Below are 25622 nucleotides of genomic sequence, written 5' to 3'. Positions count from 1 at the left end.
CAGCACAGACCATGTATGTTTAATAAATTTTATATATATGTCCTACACATGTACTCTGCCAGATTAGTAGAGTTCAAATCTAATTGGATAGCATCAAATATTCATTGTCATCCAGCCAAAACAAGCTTCTTCTTTTCATGAAAAATAAATAACTGGGAACGAAAGTGAGTGACACCACTTCAGGCAGACTGTCAGACAAACAGTGTCTGTGTTTTTGTCTAGGACACAGTGCTGAGGGCTGAATGGGTCCTCTCTTCACATCCTCCTGTTTTCTTTTTCAGGCTTGCTTTTTTGCTTCATTTGTTTCTTTCACAAATGTTGTATTATCCATCTGGATCTAAACACAAGTGGGGATAATTAGATCAGGCATGCATTCCTCTCTGTGTTAAAGCTAATTATGTGCAGCCAGAACATTTGACTTCATTCTGCTGACTTCTCTAAACTGATTTGTTGTTATATATTGATTTTCTGCATTAGAAAATTAACGCAGACAGTGAGAGTCTGCTTTCAAGTGCCTTCTGATGTTGCAGAATAATCCCTCTAAATCTATCCCTGCCTCTCCTGTTCTCTCTGTTTCCATTTGTCCCTGTCTGACTGTATACCGCTCCTCTATTCTGGCGTGCAGACTGCTAATGGAAATATCAGAGGGAGCAGCTCAAGCGGTGCACTGGCCTCTACGAGCCCTTTCGCTGCTGGACAAAATCTCTCCACTGCACCGGCCGCAAAACCAAGCAAAAATCTGGTAGACAGCCACCGACTTACTTCCCAAACTCATTCACATCATCCTCCCCTAATCCCGTCTTTCCCCTTAAAGAGGAAGCATGATCGACCTCAATATGCTGACCCTTCTCCTAAAATCTACCTAACCAGGCGTCCTCCAAAATGGGAGCCACCTCGTTCCTCTCAAGAAAAGGCAGCAGAAGGAATCAGTGATGTAAAGACATCTGTACCCCCAGAACCACACACTGAAACCAGCCCTTCACATAAAACAGGACAAGGGCTCTGGGTACAAAAAGAGTCAAATTCCCCAAAGAAAACTCAACAAATTCAGCCTAGCAAGGTGAAAGAAAGGTGCCGTGAATTAGCTAAAAATGCTTCCAAACAGACTTCTGCAACCGACAGACCCCTCAAAAACAAACAGGCCAGATGTGGGCCTGAACAGTCAACAAACGAGCTGAAGATGTGCATTGAGGAGGTTAACGATAATAAGCAGTCCAAAGCTGGCTGTTTGACTGCAAGCCTTACATCTGACCCCAGAGTGAAGGATTCTGGAAAGATGAATCAACACGAGAAAATTCGAATGCTTGAGATGGCAGGGAAGACAAAGGCGCTGATGCTAACCTTGGTGTACCGGGATGGAACAACTCAGTTAGACCCAGAACAGGTGAGCAGAGAGTTTTCTGGCAGTTAAAAGCAATTTAAAGTTGCAGATCAAGTCATCAGTCGGAGACCCCTCAGACTACTGATATTGCCTCAAGTAAAGCAGTCTTTTAGTTTTTGGGCTAGTTACTGTGCTATGCAGTGCACTTCTGAAAATGTTTGGTCTCCAGATTGTGCTGCAGAGTGAGCGTTCTTCGCTTTCACACTACTCTTTATTAAAGCAACTGTGGCACGGAGGAGATACTTGTACGGCTCTACATCCAAAAGTTGCATTAAAGGGACCCTATATAAAGGATAACGCATTACAAGCTGTGCCAATGATATTAATTGGTATAAACTTATGGTGTCCTAAGTGGGCGTATTCTCCTCTCTGGCTCCCCTCCAATCATCAAACGTGGTGTTGATGAATGAAATCAGATTCAAAACAATACAACACTATATACAGTTGCTCTTTGTTGATGCTCGTTTTTATCAGCTAGCTTAATATCTGATATCAACCCAATGCAAGATCATTCTTTTTTTTCTGACATTAGATATCAACAAAACTATGTCATATTAACTCTGTGAGCTGTAAATTCATATTTTTTTTTTACCTTAGGGTGCTGTCTCTCTCCCTCTGTGTTGCTGCAGCATGTCTGGGGTTTTCAATGATCTCTGGTAACAATATACCACACCTGATTGGCTAGGTTTTGAACAATTTCAAATGACAGTTTCAGTTTCTGTTTGCTATATTTAAACGTAAAAAAAAGACTGTAGCTTTGCCCTGTGCAGTATCTGTCCCAGTTGTTATAGGATTAGTGTAAACCGTTTGCTCTTGTGGCTTACTGCTTCATTAACTGTTCGCTCGTGTTAATTTCCCTCTCTGATCCTCGATAAAGAAGCTCACTCCGGCAGTGTGTGGCCTTCTTGTACTGATGAAGAACAACCTCGACCACAGCACGCCAGAGGACTCGTTCGGGCCAAACGACAGTCTGGTCTACTTAAAACTGGAGCACACACCTGCATGGGCCCAGCAACACACACACCAGAGCCAAGAGCTCTTTACCAGGTCTGTGTGTGTGTCTGTGTGTCTGTGTGTGTCTGTGTCTGTGTCTGTGTGCATGCTTTTTGAAAGAGAAGAGAAGTGAGAATTAGTATGATGATGTGTGTGAGTGTATTTGAGTGTATTTGAAATGTGAGTTTACAGTACAGTTGATAACATGCTTTTACACAGAAAGTTCATAAATGTGTTTGTGTGTGTGTGTGTGTGTGTAATCCACAGAGATATGCTGCTACAGGTCCTCTCAAGAACTCAACTGGTGGTGTGCTACAAAGCCAAGGATTTTCTTCGTACAGCTCTGCAGTTTTACAGAGGAGACCTCAGCTGGAAACAAGGCAGAAAACACACAAATATATCTTCCAGTTTTAAAAAACAGGCAAAACATCCATGACTCAAACACTCTTCAACAAAAACAAAAGCACAGTACAGAGGAAGGTTTTGTCCCTCACAAACAACAGCTGCAAAAAGCTCGAATTATGTTAATTATAATGATTTCAATGATAAATTTTCACAATCATCCAGCACACAGTAGCAATACAAATGTGTACACATTTGTGTTTTAGTCAAGTTTATTTCTATAGCATGTTTCATATGACAACCGTAGACAGAATGTGATTAAAACATGTTAAAAATAACATTATACATAACAAAAAAATAGAAAATAAAAACATTTAAGATATGAAAATATTACATATATAAACAAAGATAAAAAAAAATCATAAAATAAGATGATAGGACACTAAAAAAGGGAAAAAAATGCATTTTTGTCATTATGCGTGTTCAAAGACAATAATTTTAGTATTAACAATAATAGCCATAATAATGCTCCTTCTAATAATAGTAATGACCACAATACAACTGTACAGTAAAACTGCAGCATATTGAATTCTCAGAATCATAAAAAGCTGTTCTCTCCCTCTTCAGTGGCAAGATGTCATATCCAGGACCCACAGGTGTCAGGGTGGCTGCTGGATCCTGCAAATCCCTCTTCCTGCTACCAAGATCTTCTCAATAAGCACTGCAAACGACCCCATACAGTACCTGCCCTAGGTACCAAGAAGGTTAGTGAAGATGTGAAACATGCCTGTGTCTGTGTGGGCTTGGCCTGAATTGTCTGGCATTGTTTTATGAGACAATAATTTCTCAATTGAAAAAGCAATTGATCCAATGAGCACCGCAGGGGGACTAACAATAAGCATTGTCAGAGGTCAGTACATAATAATAATCATAATAATATGTTACTTATTTAAAATGGCATTTAGCGGATACGTTTGTCTCTGTTGATTGCCTTCTCCCCCTCTGAAATTGGTTAGAATGTAAACCAAGGTCAGACAGACAATATCAAGTTGACAACTGTCTCTGATATCAGGCAAAGCTTTCTGTTAAGACGTCAGGGTCCCCTACAGAACAAATCCTTGGAGCTGGGACGCTTTCAGTGGGACACAGCTGTCTGAGCTCAGGTCATTTGGTTGACACTTTAACAAGACAATACTTCACCCCACTGTCTGAGTTTAGACAGTGGCTGATTTAAATTTTGAAATATGTCCTTGAAAGCACTGGGAGGCCTCTCAGACAGTCCATGCTTGATGTAAGCTCTCACTCTTTGATACCTGGACCGCCTATTCTTCACTGAACACAAGGAAGAAATAAATCCACATCATCCTCCAGAAAATAAGCTCAGCACGTTCCTCCCCACCTACTCTCTTTCCATCGGTCTCTCTCTCAGGTTTCTCAGGTCATCTCAGGTCTCTGTTCACTCTACTGGCTCAACATGGAGCTCTGCTTTAAACTACAGGTTAGTTGGCGTGCCCACACAAAAACCTGCAAATTAAATATAAACACAATATCTTACTATATATTTCTGTGTCTAGAGCCGGGGCCTGTGGATGCTATACTCAGACATGGAGCTGAAAATGATCTCTGTTCTGGCAGGTGAAAATCACTTTGAGCACATGTTCTGTCATACTAAAAACCTTCTTATTTATTTTAGGCTGCATTAGAAATGCAGTATTGGCTAATATTAGGTTCATACTTAGGGGTTTGTTTAGACTTCGACTAAAGCCCTATTCATCTGGGACTAGTGTTCCAGGGGACTTATATTAATTTGTGAAAAAAGGTTTAATACCAGTAATCGTCTGAGATCTTAATCCCGTGCGAATCTGCTATTTTCATAATTTGTTAAGTAAAAATTCCACCACAATTAAATTGCCATATTTGAACAAACATAGGTCATCCAATAATATTAGTCCATGCAAATTAGCTTTTTTTGTGTCTCCACATGTCTTTTCTGCCTCTCTCTGATTTGAGAATCAGGTATCCTGCGCTGGCAAGTATAAACAAAAGTTCTGACAGCAGTTTGGTTGAAGGCTCATCTTGCTTCACAGCATGGAGACCCATTGACAGAGAGAGTAAACTCAAATCAATCTGAGGAAACAGTTTTGAAAGATGATGGAATGGATGACAGAACTGCGTGTGGCAGAATCCATTCTGTTTGTTTTACCCGCATTTCCAAAAAGGTGGTAAAACTTTACAATATGGCTTGAAGAGGAGGTTAGAGATACAGTATATCAAATATACTCAATGTATCGTGGCTTTTTTCCATGTCGGATATGTAAAACATCGAGTATAAATTATCACGTAATTTTTTAAGCCACCACTCCTCAGAGTGATTTATAATAATTTAATTCCCACTGAAGTATACTGTTTCAGTACACTGATGTCATTGTTCACAATGAAATCTGTTGTTCAGCTGTGGATAGATAGATGGATAGATAGATAGATAGATATCAAAATGAAATAGAAAAAGATATAGATTTAAATATGAATAGAGTATCGGCTGGTATATCAATATCAGGATTTTTTTTTTACTTTCTTATATCACTAAACATCCAGAATCGGTCAGGCTATACCATCATAATCATCCTGTCTGTTAGTCGTACATAGATTTAATGAATATCAGTAAATACTTGTGTAATTCCATAATTATAGACAGGTTTAATGTGGATCAGTAAATACGTGTTTTGTTTCAGTAATGGAGAGCCATCGCATCCATGTGGACAAAGAAGCTCTCAAGAGAACTTCAGACCTGCTCGGGGTAAGGCAGAACATCACTGCACAAAAACAAACATGTGTGCGACATTGAATGTTATGGCTAGTTTATTTTAGTGTTTCCCTAAAAATGTTATTAACAAATACAGCAGAACAGAGTTTTTCATTTGGCTGCTGGCAGAGGAGACAAACTTATCTCTCACAGCCAGGAGTTGTCAACATTTTCCTCGTGGCTGATGTTCATTTCCCACCAGAAACTCTGCTCAGTGCGTTTACTGATAGACAGTAATTCAATTTATCTCTCTTTCACTGCCTTGTTTTAAGTGAAATCCTGCAGCAGCACAGCTCTGAACAAGTCGCAAACAAATTTGTCTTGTCCCAAGTCATGTTTTGCTGATTGAGATCTTTTGAAAAGTGGTTCAGTGTTGTAGCTTGTGTTCATAACAAGATCTTCTGTGTGTGTGTGTGTGTGTGTACTATATATATAGATACTGTACATATGTATATATGGCTTAACAGTAAGGCTTGCCAGGTTGCCATTGGTAACTATTTTGAGAAATTGGCAACTGATTCTTGGACAACACAGCACATGACAATGCTGCATGTGCGTTGGTGCATTTAATGGGTGCGTACAGTCATGTTTCCTGGAAATAATGGTGATGATTTAAATTCTGTGAAGAGTTAGACAAAACACAAACTACAAAGAATTTTGTTCAGTTATGGTAAAGAAAGCTTTGGAGTCTAGTAGTTGTAGGTTTTCTACCTCTTTTCAGTTCTGTGGTCATGTGACACCAAACTAAAACATAACCTTTTTTCACAGTGTACAGCCTCGTTTTTCCCCCCACACTGTCAGAATTCAAAAAGGCCCCCAAAACCCACCTGTTGGACTAGCCTTCCCTTGCTACACCGCCTCATGCCACCATGTTTTGATTCCTGAGTTGACACAATTCAGTTTTAATCTTTCACTTTATTTTATTGTCCTCATGAATAATTTACTTTATTTTTGTTTGTTTGTTTTAATATATCCTACTCTATGTAAAGCATCTCTAAGGAGAAATGCCTTATATACATGTGATGTATTATTATTATTTTTAGAAGTAGTAATATAGTGAAATGCTTCTTTAATTGTGCAAAATACAAGGTGACTATATTTCAGTCTCAGCTACCAAAGTCAGATGCCTGGCAACCAAAATAAAAATTTAATGTTAAGCTCTGAAACAGGAGACAATCTTTACAAAGAAGAAGTATTATAAAAGATTTTAGTCAGTTTTTTCCAGACATGAGTAATGTGTGGAGAGAAGATGAAAAGAGACAACCCTCAGTCATTTCAGAGAATGTGATATTACTGAACAGTCCTCATATCTTTTGCTGACAGTCATTTACACGTAGCTACATGTATCAAATCGTGCCCTGAATCCTAAAAGGCAGTTATGAAAGAGGAACCTTTACATTAATCCTTGTTTTGAAGAGGAAAATGTGCTGGAGTCTTATGTAACAGCTTCCATGTGTTTATATCTAACAAACTTCATGAAAACTTAGTTTTGGCGTGTAGGTATGACGTTCAGGGTCAGTTCAGATTTGTACTGCATCACTCTTAGCTGATTGCATTTAAGACCGGCTGCAGAGCCACAGTGCGGTAGACAGCTGCTGTATTAATACAAATGGGAGCAAAACAGTGGGAGGATATGAGAAACAGAAAAAAAAAGAAAAAAGAAACCCTCAAGAGCCTGAGAAGGAGAGAAAAATATAATTTATCCTTTTCTTCTTCTGGGAAGGATTAGTGATGTGGTGGGTGGACATCCTCCGGGGACCTGTCCTGTTTACATGCAGATAAAAACCAATTCTGGAGACTACATTTGAGAACGATCATAAACACACAAAGACGCACGTACAGATGTTGTGGACACATTCATGCTCGGGAAAAACACACGTTCCTAATCAGTCGCAGAGAGACGAAGGCACACTCGTAAACCCAATTACAACTTCTTGCAAGCGCCAGCAGGGGTGTTGTTGTGGAGAGACTGTTTTGGTATCTTGCCGTGTTGCTATAAATAGGATGGAGTGTCTGTCTTTTTCCTTCAGGAGGCTGTGCTGCAGGAAGGAGCATCACTGTCTGCCTTTGCCAACACACACACACACACACACACACACTGAGGCACTGAAGTTTTTTGCAGACTGCCGCAGAGTTATGTGTGCACGCGCTTGTGTTTTTGTAATATGCGCCCGCGAGTGCACTCACGCATGTCCCCACTCTGTCGTGTTGGATTTCGTTTTATCTGAGCTGTCAAGTTCACCTGTCTGAAACACCAAACGGAGGATCCCTCCTGTCTGTCAGCCTGCATCTCACAAACACGCTCGCACGCTCTTTTGTCTTTCCAGTCAGCGTTATTAAAATTCAGTAGGACACACGTCACTTAATAAATACTCTTTCTCATTCTGTCTGTGTTTTCCAGACATCACTATTCAGATCAGAGCGTCCTGTAAACAACTATCATGTCAAGATCAATCTGAAAAATCCACATTTTCATCCAACGATTAATCCAAAAACACTGCCCCACTATATTAGATTCTTGCAATACCAGCTTTGTGTGTGTGTGTGTGTGTGTGTGTGTGTGTGTGTGTGTGTGTGTGTGTGTGTGTGTGTGTGTGTGTGTGTGTGTGTGTGTGTGTGAGACAGACACAGTACTAAGGGGCTAGCATCCATTATAGATGAGGCAGTCTGGAGCCTGCTCTGGGCTAAGAGCGAGCGACTGAGAGAAAAGTACATATTTTGGAATTTTGGTACATGTCTGCCAGCTTCTCCACTTTTTCCCCCTCTGTCTCTGCCTCTTTATATCTGTGTCGTCTCTCTCCACCTCCCTCGCTCTTTACTGCTATTGTCGCTTCTCCTGCCTCTGCCCATCATGCTGTCAAGTTCAAACAGTCTCACTTGTCTGACTGATGTGTGTTTGTTCTGGATGACATTTTCTGTCAAGGTCCAGCGGCAGCACTCCCTGCTGCTGCCCAGTCCTCACCCGCTCCTGCTGCCCTTTTCTTAAGTAGAGTCAAAATTTCCACAGATATGAAATTCCTGAAAAACTTAAAAATTAAAAAGCTGTTTTCAACTCTTGGCTTGATGTTCTGAAATTAAGGCGAGCTCTCAAGCTGAAAACATAGTTTTTCTCTGTCTCTGGAGCTCTCTCAATTTTGAGATATGAGACTTTTTTTGCTTCTTTCAGCCCTGTAAAAAGAAAATGTCCACATACACATTTAGTGTTTTTTTTTAGCTCCCATTTCTGTTCTGGCAATTGATGCAGAAAGTGCATAATTAGACAATGCATCTTTTCCATATTTAAACATGGAATTTCAGTAATGCAAAAAATTATTGTAATATCTTAAAGTAAGTTATCAACTGGAGGAGACTGGTGGTGATATCTGTTATTTATATTTTTTTCCCTAGTGTTTTACTTTTTTTTTAAATGTTAAAAATAGTAAGTTTTTTTTATCATAGTCTGAGCTAGACTTCTTCACTTCAGTAGCACTTACACACACCAAGCTTTCCAGTTTTATTCTTATCTATATTCTGAAAGTTTTTATAAAGGGGTTTATTCATAAATCAGTCATAGCCTGATTTACAGAACAGCTTACCCCTAAAAACATGGCAAAAATTCTTCTTAAAATTTTGTTTTTGTGTATTTTTCCGCACAGTATTTTCTAATTTATGGAGTGATAAAAAGAGATATCCAAAATTCCCTCTGCAAAAACCTTTGGCTCTAACATGACAACAAAATGATCTTTGAACCTGACTTCATCCAGTTCACAGATTTTTGTTCATTCATGGTTGTATCTGTTAGTTAAACACTTTACCCTGTTTACCAGAAAATAGGTTAACTTTTATGAAAAAGTTCTAAAATTCATTATAAAAATGTGTTGGATGGAGCTCTGGTATTTGCATCACATTTCAACTCTTTTTTTAAAAAAAATTCTCTTAGTCCCTCCCACATTCCCCAATCTGTCACTGTCATCCTCTTGTCTGTTGTCTATCATCTCATCGCTCCACTCGCCCTTTCTCCTCCTTTTTGTTTTTCTATTCTTGCCCCTGTTTCTCTTCCCTCGTCCTCTTGTTCGCCTGTCAAGCTGTTGAGAAGTGTTTTCTGCTTCAGTCACACTTGTAATGAGCTGCTGGTGTGTGGGCGTCACCAAACAAAATATGTTCATGTTTAGGCTGAATATTGTATGAGCAGGAATTCTTCTATCTGTCTGTACCCTCTTCCTCATTTACTTCTCATCATTATGTCTTCCTCTCTGGGACTCGGCCTTTCTCTTTCGTCCTCCTTTCTTTTATCAAGTGTATCTACCTTTCACTCTCTGCTGTCAGTCCACTTTTTCCATCCCAAGTGCCTCTCTATTCCCTTCTCTCTCTTCTTTTTATCCTCTGTCTGTTTCCACTCTTCATTTTCTTTTGATCATGATTTCTCTTTCTCTGTCCCGCCGTCTACCCTGTCGCGTCCCCTTTCTCTCTCTGTCTCGCTGAGTTTATCATGCTGCCCGTGTCAACCATCCTGGGAGACAAAGTTCATTCTGTGTTTGACTGGATTATCACAGCAGTCATTAAATAAACCCCGTCTGGCTCTCTGTGTGTGTTTAGGACTAAGAACGTGTGAGACTAAGTGTGTAGTTGTTTGCATCTGTATGTTGAAGTATGCAGATTTATCTTTTTTCTTCATAATTTGTGCGTGTTTATAAGTGTGTGTAAGTTTTGTGCTGTTTGATGTTAGTTTGTCTGTGTGTGATCTTAATGCGCTTCCTGTGTGACTGATGTGTGCATGAGACAGATTAACTAATAGTGCTTTGCCTTTGGTCGTTGAAAGCAAGGACAAACAAGACGAGCTCTGTCTTAAACATATTAACACGTCTCCCCTCAAATAACCTCCCCTCCTCACAGCAGGGCGCACACCCAGGCCTCCGAAGTGGCTCTGATAATTTACTTAACTTGAAATGTTTTTGGCACGCTAACAGTCACCGGACTACTGAAATGAGTCATCCCATCATATTGGCATAAATAGAGCTGCTGTCTCCCCACATTTTAATTGACTTGATATCCACAGAGTGATAGACTGGCTGATGTGGAGAAGTCTGACCAAGATATGGAATAAAATGTACCTCTCGCTTGATAAGTGGCGCCAGGCATTAAAATAAATCATTGTGGAATACTTTTGATGTTATTTAAAGAGTTGAGACGTGGAAAACAGGACAAACATTCGTCTTTATTTTCTAAATTGACCACTATATAGGGCAATATATAGATATTTTATCAATATTGTGATGTGAGACTAGGTATTGTTGTAGATTTTGGATGTCGAAATATCAGGTCCTTTTCTTGTTTTACAGGCTGTATTAAAAGTGATGTAAATTCACGAATTTACCAGACTGTTGTAGCTAGTTTATTATTTGCCTTAACCCACTTATCTATGACATATCCATTTTACTGATGATTATTTATCAAAAATGTCAATAGTCATAATAGAGCCAATAGTCGCCACAATATTGTTGCAATATCATTATGGTCGGTCAAAAACATTGTGATATTTGATTTTCTCCATATAGCCCAGCCCTACTACTGTGTAAGACATGAGAAAATGATAATTAATTACAGCATTTTGTAATTAAAAGAGAGAGATGACAGGTTGCTCTGTATAATCAAATGTAAATCAAAAACCTTTCTCTCTCTCGACTGTTTGTGTTGATGTTTTAAATTGGAAACATTTCAATTAAAAACTCGAATAACATGGTTGCTCATGGGAAATAGGTAACAACAGGATGCACAGAAGGCAATCCAAAAATATACAAATGAGGAGGAAAAATTTAATATCCTTTCTTGTATTGGCTAAAACACAGTTCCGACCACTGCAGGTATTCTTCGGGGCTTTAAAAAGGATTTTATTCCACTTATTTACTCATAAAAATAACTCTGAATGTATTATGTTCCACACAAGTATGACATCTATGGTCCACCCATGTTTCATAACAACACGTTTTTGTGACTCAGGATGTACTATTAATGAAATAAATAACAGAGTAACACATGGTTAGGTAACTGAAGGATGTTAACTGTCTGAGTACTTGCACCTTAGCTAAAACATATTTGAAAATAATTACCTTGAACCTCTTTCCCCTCTCTGTCTATCTCACTGTCTCTCTGTTAGGCTAAAATGAAGCAGTTGGAGCAGGAAGCCCACAGAGCAGCTGGACAAATTTTCCTGGTCACCAGCAACTCTCAACTACGAACTGTGTGTACCTTCACGTGTATATCTGTGTGCAGTGTCGGGAAGGTTACTTTTGTATGTGTGCATGTCTATGTGTATTTTCCTGTGTTGTGTGTATGTTACAATGTCATGGATATGTGGATCTTACGGATTTACAATGTTTGAAGGTCCTGTTTGAGAAGCTTTCCCTCCATGAACGCTGCGAGAACAAGAAACTCCCCAAGACCATCAATAAACAGCAGTCGACATCAGAAGCTGCGGTATGGCACCTCATGGACACTTGAAAACAAACACATACAAATATGATGATTTGATCCTTTAATCAAAGACAAACAGCAAAATCTTATGGAAAGTTTCTGTGTGTGCACTGACACATTCTTGGAGATGAGTCCAGAGCCACAGAAACACCCGGTTCATATTGTGGTTGGAGCATCTTTGTGTCTTAGCATTGGACGACCATGATTTAGGAGGTAAATACAACGTATCTAGGCAACTTATTCTGTAGATAAAGCTTAAATCAAATATTACAAAAGGAGGGCAAGACTTGAGATACAGTCGAAAGAGATCAAATCACAGCAGATTTGACACAAACACAAATTGCAGTTACAGTATTGTGTTAGGCGTTACACAATACTGTAAGGCGTTAAGTTAGCCATACTAATATAATAATACTTACTTCATTTATAGAGCACCTTTAAAAACAGAGTTTACAAATTGCTTTGATAAACAAGGCAAAGCAGAAGCAAGAAGGGTTTCTTGCAGAGGCGGCATAACAATAAGAGCCAAACAATAATGCCAAACTAAGCCCATACAAAATTTAAAGCTTAGAGCTCTTAATAAACAATGTGTTCTCATCCTTTTGCTCCTCTGCCTTGTTCTGTTGCAGCTGCTGCAGCTTCAGGACCTGCACCCTCTGCCAAAGATCATTCTGGAGTACAGACAGGTCAGTTTGGCTCTCAGCTGTTTTTTTATTCATGTGCCAAAAGCAAAGTTAAGCAAAGGTTTTGCTTTTCTTAATATAGTCTAAAGCAGAAGGATCTCTTGCAATTAAAGTTAAATGTTAAAGGTTAGAGTTAGATTGCCAGTGTATGTCATAAACCATCAGTTTTAGGGGTCGACAGATTATCAGCCTGGCCAGTTATTGGGACCAATATTTGGCATTTTGCTGATTATCTGTAATGGCCCTTTATTATAACGATTGCCTAAAACACTAATTAATTAAAAAGTGCAAAGAAAGTGTCAGCATGGGAGGAACTTTTATGTTATAAAACCTCAGGGAGCTATTTCTGCTAATTCATTTTTTATTGATATTTTCACTTAACTTTATAAAAAAGTTGCTGGGAACTTGTTTAGGGGGTTAAAATTGTCGGTTTTAACACTTGCCTGCATTGTAACCCTCAGGTTCACAAAATCAAGTCCACTTTTGTCGATGGGATTCTCTCATGCATGATGAGAAAGGTGAGCGCACACCTGGTTTATCGCAGTTATATAGCAAAATCGTCAATGAAATACCCAAAATCTAAACTCACTCACAGTACACACATTCACCAAAAAGGATGTCTTACAAACATGATCTTTCACAGCTGAGTAAAACCCTTTTTGCTCACTCAAAGATATGGATTTTTCCGATCTTCTCTCCTTGAGGCTGGAACAACCAAACAAAAAAGTGAAACCATGAGTTGAGAGGATGCTGCAGGGCAGAGGGACTGAAACAGATCCCACAGCTTTTGTTTTTCTCTCCCCGCAGTTTGGCTCTGCCTTATTGCACGACAACAGTGCTTGTATGCTACTAGACAAACCCATGGTGTTCCTCTTAACATTCAGAGTTGCTGCTGGTGTGAAATGTCACCATCATTATACTGCTGCTCTCAGTACTACAATAGAAAACCATGGGGTAATGCTGGAGGCCATTCATGGGTGTTTAGCACAGCTAGATACAAACTGCAACCTCTAACCCTGACAGCAGAGAGCACTCATACACCTGATGCTCCCGCTGTAGTAACCTAATAAAGAAACATCTCACATCTGACCAGGCACAGCAGAGATGCCGTTCTGTGTCTGACTGTCCATGCACAAGGGCCCTGTTCGCCTCTGTAAGGAAGTAGCAGCTTGTGTTTGTCAATCTGTGCTTACTCAACTCTGCAAATGAGCCTGTCTGGCTGTCTCTGGAACTGTTTTGGCTCCTGATGGTGCTGATTCATTTGGTGGTCTTTTGGACAGAATGGGAGACAGACCCAGCTAGAGGAGAGTGCTGTTGACAACAACAAATATGATTTTTCTCCCTTATAACCCAGCTATGAAACATGTGTGGGTATTTAGGGCAGTGGGTATTGGTTGGTTTCATTTTATATTTTATCCAAACTACAGAAAGGCAATATGGTTTCTGAGTGAGGGTGTCATGATTTTGGTTCTAAATGGAAAATGGACAGAAATGAGCTTTCAATTTCTATCATCATTTCCCAGGTGTGGGATTAATTGAGTCTTGTCAGGTCTTAATCCTTGTCCTGTCTTGTTTTAACTCAGCTCGTCTTGTCTTGCCTTATCTTATTTTAGCTTGTCTTGGCTTATCTTGTCATATTTATCGTGCCTTGTCTTGTCTTACCTTATTTTTGTCTTGTCATATCTTATTTTAGCTTGACTTGTTTTGGCTCGTATTGTTTTGTATTGTCTTAGCTCAGCTTGTCTCATCTTATTTTAGCTTTGCTTGCCCAAGCTTATCTTATCACGTCTTGTCTGGTCTTAGCTTAACTTTTTGTCTTTTCTTGTCAAAATCAAAAGCTGGATCTGCAAGTTAACATTTTCTTCAACTTACTGGTGAAATAAGATAGTTATTAATAGTGTTTTAAAATTATTTTGATTTGAACATACTATTTAGCTTCAAAATAAGAAATAAAAAATAGGTGATGCAGTAACAAAATCTAGATTGTATTTGATCAGTGCTGCCTAGTTTGATAGTTTGCAGTTCACGCGCTGTGATTGACATGACTGACAGCTGCTTTCACTAAAATGGCCTGTGATTGGCCAAAATCTCCTCACGTGGGATAGATTTTCTCATTCCTAAGAACAAAGGCAAGCAGATGTGCAAGTGCTCAAATTTTATGATTGGATTTCCCCGCTTTAACAGCAGCCCCGAGCACAATAGTATTGTTTCATGTCCTGCTTAGTGCACGAACTCAACTGGCACTACAGTCCACAAGCAGCTTGTTCAAATTGGGCACCAGGCAGTTACATGGCGGTGTTGATGCTTTTTGGTCCAAAAGAAGAATCAGATTGATGGTGGAAATGAGGATCGCAGCTGTTGTTTTCAAGCTGAGCTAAAAAAATAAAACTCAGCTCTACAGAAAAAATACTGATCACATAGCTGTCTCTTTGAAACATATATGAAACACAATTGTATAAGTACTTAATTGTGGGGGGCAGAGTTGTTCATTTTTGCCTCTAAATGATGTAGCAACATGTTAAGTTTGTCAGTTTTTCTCTGCATCTGATTTATTCATATCTGACGCTTTGTTTTTGTCTTTCTCAACGACACATCAGAGCTACGTTTCCTCTTCGTGGCACCAGACGAGTGTGGTGACAGGGAGAATCTCAGCCAAGCACCCAGTAAGTAAGACCTGCTTGTCGTTGCTACACATCTCCCTCTGCGTTTATTTATTTGGTTCCTTGAAGTTGAAACTACTTATCATGGTTGTTAAAGAAGTGTTTCGCTGATATAAAGAGAGTCCCCACATAAAACAAGGCTGTCTATGCAGTAGAAAAATGTAAAATTGGTGAAAAGAAGGACTGTGGCATTGGCTTTTGTTAAAAAAAAACTACAATTATCAGAGTGCATCGGACCAATAAACGCTACCACTGGTGGGTGACGTAATTTGACCCCGTCAGTTCGACGCGATGGCGGGCAGTTGGATCTCATGTTACAGTTATAGTATAAGCCAAAACATGTTTCTGAAAACATCTGAGGAGGAAAATAAGCAACATTGTCACTGAATCTTTGTTTATATTTGATCAGTGCTGCTTAGTTTTACTGTTAAATCTCAGTTTTTGGCCATCCATTGTCATGAACAAACTCTCTCTATCATGGTAAAACAGGTCATTAAAATATATCTGAAAACATTTTAGGCGAGAAACAGGAAGTAACATAATCTTCATTTATTTTCGATATGCACTTCCTAGTTTTGATATTTGATAGGATTTCGGTCCAAGTTTGAGAGACAGAGAGAAGGGTGGGTGTCTCTTAAACAGCTGTATTCTGGGTTGGTGGGTGATATTAAGTGGAGGAAGGCGCTGTTTAGATGGAAGGAAGTCTGCCACAGTTTATCTACACATACTGCCCACATTGTTTTGATACAAAGCTGGTTGAAAATTGGTGAAGTATCCCTTTAAATGGCTGCTGTAGGCTGGAGCTGTGCTGCTTGTTTTGTCAGTATAACCACAGTGTTCAGTCACTGGAGCTATCCATGGTGCTGAACTGCAGTCTGTGTGGAGAGTGGCAGCTGTGTTCTGAACTGTCAGCCTCATGTTGTGAACCTGTGTATGTGTGCACTGCTCAAACACCCGAGTGTATTTATTTGTTAAAAATAGGCAACTAAATGGCATGTAGGACACAGAAAGTAAATGTATTATTACTGGTAACGTCTATTAAGTGAATTCAACACATATCTTCTGCATAATAATAAAAACAGAAGGAGGCTGTCCTGTTTTAAGTTTTCAGCACTGTGTGAGAAACAGCAGGTCCTTTATATAACCTTCAAAAATCTCTATATCAGCATTTTCTTTGCTATTCTCTACTTTTTTCCTCCGTGTCTTTGCCTGCCTTTATATATTTTTTTACTTCTTCATATCTCTCTTATCAAAGAGATTCTTCGATGATGTCGACAAAATAATAATTACAAAGCACGCACACATAATAGTAGTTTCTCCCTTACAAATATAGATGTTGGAGTATTATGAGATGTCCAGAGGAGGAAAAACAAGACTCTCTCTGTGTGTGTGTGTGTGTGTGTGTGTGTGTGTGTGTGTGTGTGTGTGTGTGTGTGTGTGTGTGTGTGTGTGTGTGTGTGTGCGTGTGTGTGTGCGTGTGCGCGTGTGCGTGTGCGCGTGTGCGTGCGTGCGTGTTAATGGGTGTGCATGTGGGCTTGCAGTGACATCTTTGTGAAAATGAATCTCAGTTTGAAACCATCATATTGGGAACATTTTGGTCGGTTCTCACTACATCAAAGGACTGTTTGATTAGGGTTAGAGAGAGACAGATGGAGAAAGAGACATTTAAAAAGTAGTTTGGTGTTAAAATAATGAGAGTTGTGTGTGTGTGTGTGAGTGTGTGTGAGAGAGGGAAAGAAAGGGTTTTTTGCCATTGGGATATGTTTCTTTGCACTTGTGTGTTTGTGTTCGGAAAATCAATCTGCTGAATTTCATCCCTGAAAAAAACATGGTGATATCCAGTCTACTCCAAGATGTGGCACTGAGGTCATAGATTTTATTAAGCTCATAATGACTCATCACATTTTACAAGAGTACAGAATATTGTAAAGCCTACTACTATGTGAGGGTAACTCTCAACCCAATGTGGTGTGTTATGATTAGGGTTTAACTCCAATAGATCTTCTGTTATATGATACCAGTATTTTAACTGTAGCTGTGCATATTTGTGTATCAATATTCAGTATCTTTAAATTAATTTAATGTCCCCCCAGAATTTGTAAATTGTATTTTCCTGCTGTTTATGTCCCTTAAAATGTCTGACATTGACATTTTGAATACGACAAACTCCAACTCAAAATTGTTTAAATACCTTTAGCAAATGTTTAGTCAAACCTGAAACATTCAACATCATATACTGCAAGTTCCCAGTAACTTTTTTTTTACTAAAGTCGAGTGAAAATTTAACTAAAAACATGAATAAATTAAAAAAAGCTCTACTTGATTAATTAGCTTGATTAATTTTATTGTCAAATATTTAAAATATATGGAGGAGTTCTTTGAATAAACAAAGCTTTTAACACATGACTTAGACCATCAGAAAAAACACAACAGTCAGTTTTAACTAATACTGCAGCTACATGATGACAGAGGCATTGTGGGATTGATTACTGTCACATTTAAAATTTGTAAAATTAAAATTAAGTAAAATGTACTTCAAGAACTACATGCAAAAGTCGGTCAAGAATACATATATCTAAATACAGAACCCTCTGTCTGTGTCTGTCTGTGTCTGTCTGTGTCTGTCTGTGTCTGTCTGTGTCTGTCTGTCTGTCTGTGTCTGTCTGTGTCTGTCTGTCTGTCTGTGTCTGTCTGTCTGTGTCTGTCTGTCTGTCTGTCTGTCTGTCTGTCTGTCTGTCTGTCTGTCTGTCGTCTCTTTGTCTTAGTATGGGCCAGTCGATAACTCATTTCTACTTTACTTAGCAGTCAGGGTCCAGTGGTTCTGTCACTGAGCAATGCTCTGACACACACACACACACATATGTAACCGTGGAGACACTGAACTTTTCTAATCTCACTTAGTGATTTTCGGCCAGTGTGAGCTACACGGTGAATTGATCGACCTGCTGCTGAATGATATATGTGACTGTTGGGCCGCTGCGATTTAACACAGCTCTTTTCCCTCGGCTCTAACGTTGATCTGGGATTTAGTTGAGCTTCACTTTTAGTGTACAGGTGCTGATATCTGGTTGTTTGCGTACAGTTGTGCAGCTGTGTGTGTGTTAGTTTGGTCTTTGATGCGTATAATGTAGTCAAATTGTGATTTGTCTCCAATGAAAGTGATAAAGAAAATCTGCCATTAGGAAAATGGGCTGATTCAGCACCATGCTTATTGTTTGAATTGTTAATAATGATTTATTAAGGGCCGTTTTGGCCCAGTGGTTAAGACATATAGCAGACCTTTTCTGCATTTCATCTCCTCTCTTTCTACTAATGTTTGCTGCAGAGCTCTAATGTTACTGCCAATAAAGGCTAAAAAAAGTTTGTCACTTTTGACTTGCTCAATAAGTGAGTAACTTAAACACTTGACTGTTTTATGTAATGTATAATACCGTAAAACTTCCATTAATAGCCCTGGCCCTTATTTGCTTAAACCACTGAACTTAACAGGCTTATATCTGGGACAGGTGTCCAGCTAACTTCGCTTCACCGGGTAGAGCATTATCAGTCATATTTCAGATTATTTTTGTTATTTTGATAACACTTTAAGCCCAAGCAAAGACTTACTTTCTGTCATTTGTAAGGCATCCAAACAGTTCGGCAGCACCTGTATGCAGCCTATGTGGAGAATGGTTAAAAATTAAAAAATAATGAGATAAGTATGTATCGAGGAAGACCTGTGAGATATATATGCATTTAAATTTCCAGTTTAGTCCATAATAGAACATGAACAGAAACTCTGGTGCTTGAATGATGTGAATGAGAAAATCATTTCACATTAAGAGAGCCAGGAGGCAGAAGAGTCAACTCCCTCTAGCCTTTTTTGTATTGTTACTCCGGCATATAAATGAAGTTTGCGCATAATTATTCTTATCATAATGTGGAGTGGAAAGTGACGGTAGTGAGACTCATTCAGTGATCCCTAACATGTCACATCCTGCTGCTTTGAAGGGGAAAAGCTGCAGTTTGTAGTTTTGGGTTAAGGAGAAAAAAGGCAGCTGTTCTGCCACTCACCATTCTACACACACACACACACACACACACACACACACACACACACACACACACACACACACATATTCAAATGAGGAGTGCTGCAGAGGGGTTTAGCTTTCATCTGTTTTGGGTTCAATTGAGGTGAAGCCAGACTGCAGTAACAAAAGGGTGCCTGGATTAAAGCAGGACAACCATAAACTGGTGCTGAGTTTAAAGTGCTGCAAGTCTCGCTGCAGAGAGAAGTGGAGCTTTTCTGCTCTGCCTCGTCTGTTTTTACCTGCTGGAAGCAAAAATACATGCAGTGTGCAATCCCCAGCTTCCTCTGCTCCATCTACGCTATTTCTTTCTCTGGTTTCCTTTTTATTTTCACCCCCTTGATCTCAGTCTATTTTCTCTCCATGATACTTTACACCTTGCCTCACATTAACGCCCTTAATAGTGTAGCTGTGAAACCAATGAGGACAAATAGGATTGAACTTCCTCTCTCTCCTCTGCCTTCTTCCTGCCAGTGTTTGAGCTGGAGCAACATTCAGATTGCTGGGTCCTTAATGCAGCACTCTGCCTCGTATCATCTGTTCTCTCTCTTTCTTGCTGCACCGTTCAGCTTGCCATTGAGTCTTTTATGGCGATAAAAGATTTATACACTCTTGCCACCCTCATCTCGTTCACTCACTCATGCAAATACACACATAAAAAGATGTAAACATAATGTTTTGCTGTCATCTTTGGGTTTATGTCAGATCAATCTTTTTTTTGTTGTTGTTGCGTCATGGGCTGGAGTGCAGTGTGTTCGACTGTCTGAATAATGATTTTTTTCTACTGTTTTTTTTTTTGTCCACTTTTGTAATTGGACAGGGTACAGATTGCACACATTTACCTATAAAACAATGTACCTAAATGAAACTAGCAAATTACAACTTTGACAAACAAAACAACCTCAGTTTAATATGTCAATATACATGTAAGGACCCTGCTTTATTGCAGTATTGACGTTGTGTTTTGTCTGATTGTGCAGCTGTATCCGTTCCCAAACTGCCAGCTGAGTTTCCTTTAGGGCTTGTCAAGTAGTTTAGTGTCTTTTTAGGACTGTTCTGCATTTAGTCATTAAATGTTTTGCAGTTACACAAAGTCTTCCCAAGGCTGATCTAAGCACTTTGCTGAAGTGTGTGTTATGTTCTCTGCTGACTCCCTGGCAGTGTCAAACACACCCTGGTTCACACACACACACACACAGACAAGCAGACACACTTGCATTACAATTACATACACTTATCATTTTATTCACTAGTGTGTGAGGTAGAAAAGGGGGACAGAGAAAGAGAGCAGTTTCGATTTGATAGAGGCAGGCTGTACACTCTTCTCTCTCTCCCTCTTTATGTGTGTACGTGTGGGTGTGATGCTAACCAATAAAAAAAAGTTTGTAAAGCAGCTCTATTAGAAACTTTGGTAGCTTAGCTATTCATCTGTATATACAGAGAATTAAGTGCACAAATGTATGTCTTTGCTGTGATAATTAAGTGCTTCGTGAACTATATTCATGAAAACTTTTTGACTGCTGCACACAATTAAAATGCCATGCTATTTATAATGGCATGCTATTTTGGCCAGGTCTCCCTCATAAAGGAGATTTAAATTCTCAGGGACTTCCTGGTTAAGTAAAGGTTATGGAATGTTTCATAAATAATTCATATTTTATGCCTGTCCATTTGTTTTGAATGCTGTTAAAAAACATTTTGACATTAACCTGGTTTATAATGATGTTGACATTTAGATAAAATCACAGATGCTTCCTGGCTACATTAAATTACCATGGACTGTGCTGCTGGAGTTGCATATTTGCCACAGTTTATCAACCATGAAACTAGAGCCACTGTTGGATAAACTGTCTTTTTTCAACACTGTTATCAGGAGCGATCCATGAGTTCAGAGTGACAGTGACCGGTGGCTGCCTCCACCCAGGGTCGTAGTGGCCTCCAGTCACCTACTCCACCTAATGGAAAGGCTGACTGTGTGTTTTGCGGCCATGCGCCATTCTCTCTCTCTTCATGCTGAGCAGATGGATTTTGGCGTGTGCGCTTGTTTGCAGTGTGAACGGTGATAATTCAGCAGTGTGTGCGTCCGAGTGTGCACACAGACATGCATGTGTGTTTGCATGTGTGCATGTGTTCGGTGATGAGTCATTAAATTGGTGCAGTGTGATTAAATTACTCCACACCAGCACAGTGATTCAGTCGTCCCCATCTGTTTAACAAGGCAGCACTCCTCTGAGACTCTCGCCATCTCTCTGTGGGCCAGATTTATGTTTGTGGCAGCACACGGAAATTTGCAGTGCGCCTTTCATTCAATTTGCGCTCACAATCTGTGTGTAATTAGAGCGAGATGCACTGTTGTAGCAGTGTGAAGAAAAAAAAACTAAACAGAATTGGCTTGCAGACTTATGATACTAGGTCAGTGCAACACCAGCAACTTATACCTGTGTTCTGTTGACCATGTAAGGCCCGGGACACACTGCATGCATGAGCAGTGCTGCTCAGGTGCATCTCAGCTGCTGCTCAACTGCAGCACATGTGGAGAAATGAAGGCTCGCTTTGATGTACACGGCTTTCAGCAAAAATAGTCAGTGAACATAGAGTTTTAATCGTCATACTGACTTTATATCCCCTTTTACTACAGTTTTAATGTTTATTCCCATCACAGACATGAAGAAATACACATACATGTTTTACTCAACCTTTCCTGTTTAAAAATAAAAGCCCTCTGACAACGTTCTGTCGACAGAATCCCATAATTTGTTCACACAAGGCTTTTTATTGTGAAATATTTTACAGGACTGTGTTGTTAAAAATGCAGGAGCTTGCACAGCTCCATAAATGAGTGGATTATTCACTTTTAAGTATTAAAATATAATGGTTAAAGCAACAGGCAGCTCTGAAGCAGCATCACAGCAACAAGACTGTGTAAACATCACAACCTTGCCAGCAGCGGCAATTTGGCCAAGTTGCTGTTACACATTTCCCATGCATGCAGTGTGTCCCGGGTGTAACGCTGCTCAGCCTTGCTTTGAATTTTTCATAGTGGCCACTATTTTTTGTGTATTGCTGTAAAAAAAAAATCCAATGCAGCCCAAAAAGTATTTTCCCCATAGGCCATCGTTATAGAAGACGCGTATGTTGCTGTTGATCGGACACCTTGAACTGCAAACAAGATCAATTATGACTCTTCTATGCACGTATTGCCAGGGTTTATGTTGGAGTTAGTTCAAATCGCAGTGTGTAACAGAAAGACGCTAAAGGGAGCATGACAAAGCAGTGGTATTTAACGCTCTGAGAATGAGAACAGGCTGCCTACTTGTTAATAGCTAGGTTTGTTTTTTGTTTTGTTTTTTTTAATAAAAGAGCTGATTGAACTGTCTCAGAGAGGAGAATCAAATCAACAGAATTTGCCAGCGTGAGCATGACAGGCACACTGTGCAACTGAATATTGAATATACAGTAATTAAATCCTGCTGGATAAGCAAGAGCTACTCATTATGTCTCACCTGAGCCTACTGGTCCTCTCACAATAAATACTTTATGTGATTGTTTAGTCATCTGCATCTTACCTGCACATTGAGTAGCCTCATGAATATTTCAACCAATTCTTCTCGAAAAAAACATGAGTTCCTGGTTAACCTTGCTAACAGGGGGTTCGGCAACAAGTGTCATTGTCAGGCTCTTGCGGGGTCCGTGCAGACCCACTGAAGGTTTATTATGAGGCCATTGTGAGCCCGTGTTAAGTACACAAGGGGGACATTTAAGACTACAAACAGCAGGGTTGTTATGTCCAATAAGGAGCAATGCTGCTGGTGGTATCAGTGGTGGAAACGGGAAAAAAACAAGCACATCTGCATGATTAAGTGGCCCATTCAGAGTCAATGAGCCCAGGAGAGGAAAACACATGCGTGTGTGTTGGTGTGTTTGGCAGTAGATGGCATATTTTCAAGTAGTGTGTCTCTGTGTGTGTGAGTTTCATGTCTGACAGCCTAGGAATATTTATGTTGTGTGTGTTTTTGTATTTGTGCAACACAGGGTGGTACACAAGCAATGGTGTCAGCGTTGTATAATTCACACACGTTGATGTAATTAGTGGAGGAACAACAACATCAGCCGCCATTTAATGGAGCCCGTCCTGTGCCAGCGCTCATGTGTCTGTGCCTGTTTGTGTGCGCCTGTGCATTTTAATGTGCCATACACACAGCGTGAGAGCTTGCTTGCCGTCTCTGTTCGGTATCTCAGCGAACATGCGGTGTTTGTGCTCCTGTACTTTTATTTTTGTAAGAATCAGTTTGAGTTTTAGACACTTAGAGGACAGAGTGAATAAAATATAGCATGTGTTGAATATGAATGTGTGCATTTGTGTGTGTGTGTGTGTGTGTGTACTCTTCAGTCTGACTCACACAGTGTCCACTAATGAACTGGTCGTCCGTTCCTCATGACACAGTAAGGGTGATAATGACTTAGAGCCTGGACACATGCTGTGTCTTAACCGCCTGGAAAATGCGTGGTCGGGTGCTGGGAGATGCTCTGTGCCAATTTTCAAGGGCGTGAAAGCAAGTTGCGTCTGAAGTTGCTAAACAACCACAAGCAACATGATATCATAGCTTTCTTACCAGGAATCCTGAGTTCGGAGCTGATCTTCTTTCAGGCTTTGTTTTAAAAATGTGTGTGAGACCTAAAATGTCTTTGGGACAGATGTAAAGCTCTGGTCCCTACACTAACAATGAACAACTTCTCTGTATTTATCACAGACTGGTATTTACACAAGCAAAGAAAGATTTATCAAATTTTAACAACATTTTGCCAGAAATGGGCTTTTTGTGTGCAAAGTGAAAATGCTCATAAAAAAGAGGAGGTGAATGGAAGTGCACCTGTAGTAAAGCGCCAGTTTTTCTGACTGACGAGCTATTGATTTGTTTATGCGTTATGTCAGGGTTTTCTTTTTCAAAAGTTATTGTAAGCAAACATTGTGATTCGATCATTTGTGTGTTCCTATGAGTGCTTGTGCACACACAGCATACGTGTGCTGTACTCACCTGTCTTGTCTTACCTGCAGACCGTGGGAGGGAGTACAGGAGTAGGTGCAGTGAATGTTTTAGTCCAGCAGGTGATGCCGTCTCTGGAATATCTGTGGTATTACATATACTGTGGATTATTGAGCAGCATTTCATCAGTCTGTAGTTACATTTCAGGTCACAACTTCATTTCATTGGCACACACAGACCGTGCAAATGTGCTAATGTAACTGCAGTGTGTGTGTGTGTGTGTGTGTGTGTGTGTGTGTGTGTGTGTGTGTGTGTGTGTGTGTGTGTGTGTGTGTGTGTGTGTGTGTGTGTGTGTGTGTGTGTGTGTGTGTGTGTGTGTCTGTTTGAAACCGTGCACTCAGCAGTGCAAAGAGCAAGCAGACCCAGACTCTTTCATATTTTACAATTTCTCATTCATCCTCTCCCTCTCTCTGTAAAGCTGCAGTGACGCATGTGGTCTAGTCTACATCTCGGCTCTTTAATTCTTTGATTCTCCTCCTGCTGCTCTTTTTTTTTCTCTTTTATTTCTCTTTTATCTCTTGATCTCCATCTCTCTCTTTCCTGCCTTTCTATCTCTTCTTCTTTTCCCTTATTCCCATCTCTTCTTTCACACGCTCACAGCTGACTTTCTCTTTCAAAGCAAGAGGAGGATTTGATTGCATATCAAAACACCAGGGCCACATTTACTTCGGCATCATAATCAACTAAAGCTATTAGCAATAATTAGATGGCTGCCTCCTAAATTTATTGTCTATTATGTGTTGAAATGTCCTTTCAACAAATCATTCAGAAGAGAAGGTCTGAATTACGATCAGTGTGACGCAGCTTGAACCAGAACGTTTGAAGTCGTCTGTCAGATCTTTTTATGTGTGTCTTTCCTGTTATGAGTGTGCGTATTTTTACATGTGTATCTGGTAGTCCTGTTGCAAGGAATGTGTGCATAAGCTGAAGAAAATGGTAAGAATATACAGGATTACAAAAAAACAGAAAAGCTATGGAATTTCACATTCACATTTTCGAGGCCTGGAAAAATCATGGAACTAGTAGAAATCATTGTAAGTTTTGGAAAAATCATGGAAATGTGTTATGTGAAAATACATTAATGTAACTTAAAGGTGAATTTATTTTCTGCAGCTGACGTAGCTCTGATATGCGACAATGTGTAAAAACATTTTAGTTATGTTTTTGTTTATTTGTTTGTCAAGAAAGTTTCTTC

At 39.7% G+C, this 25622-nt stretch overlaps 1 protein-coding gene across 1 annotated transcript in view; it reads left to right on the top strand.

Annotated features, from left to right (window-relative positions):
• Nucleotides 1-25622, top strand: part of poln (polymerase (DNA directed) nu) — a 70131-nt gene that overhangs the window by 7762 nt on the left and 36747 nt on the right. The window contains exons 6-17 of the mRNA XM_088073805.1: nt 626-1384; nt 2259-2428; nt 2642-2754; nt 3344-3480; nt 4146-4214; nt 4291-4351; nt 5449-5513; nt 11653-11736; nt 11880-11972; nt 12599-12655; nt 13114-13170; nt 15250-15315. Of these exons, the coding sequence (XP_087929931.1) occupies nt 626-1384; nt 2259-2428; nt 2642-2754; nt 3344-3480; nt 4146-4214; nt 4291-4351; nt 5449-5513; nt 11653-11736; nt 11880-11972; nt 12599-12655; nt 13114-13170; nt 15250-15315 (1731 nt within the window). The remainder of the gene's footprint in view (nt 1-625; nt 1385-2258; nt 2429-2641; nt 2755-3343; nt 3481-4145; nt 4215-4290; nt 4352-5448; nt 5514-11652; nt 11737-11879; nt 11973-12598; nt 12656-13113; nt 13171-15249; nt 15316-25622) is intronic.

Source organism: Plectropomus leopardus, chromosome 23 (assembly GCF_026936395.1).
Source record: "Plectropomus leopardus strain MGB_pleo_1.0 chromosome 23, ASM2693639v1, whole genome shotgun sequence".
Classification (NCBI taxonomy): domain Eukaryota; kingdom Metazoa; phylum Chordata; class Actinopteri; order Perciformes; family Serranidae; genus Plectropomus; species Plectropomus leopardus.
The sequence above is the reverse complement of the archived record's forward strand: the minus strand, read 5'-3'. Positions and strand labels throughout refer to the sequence as shown.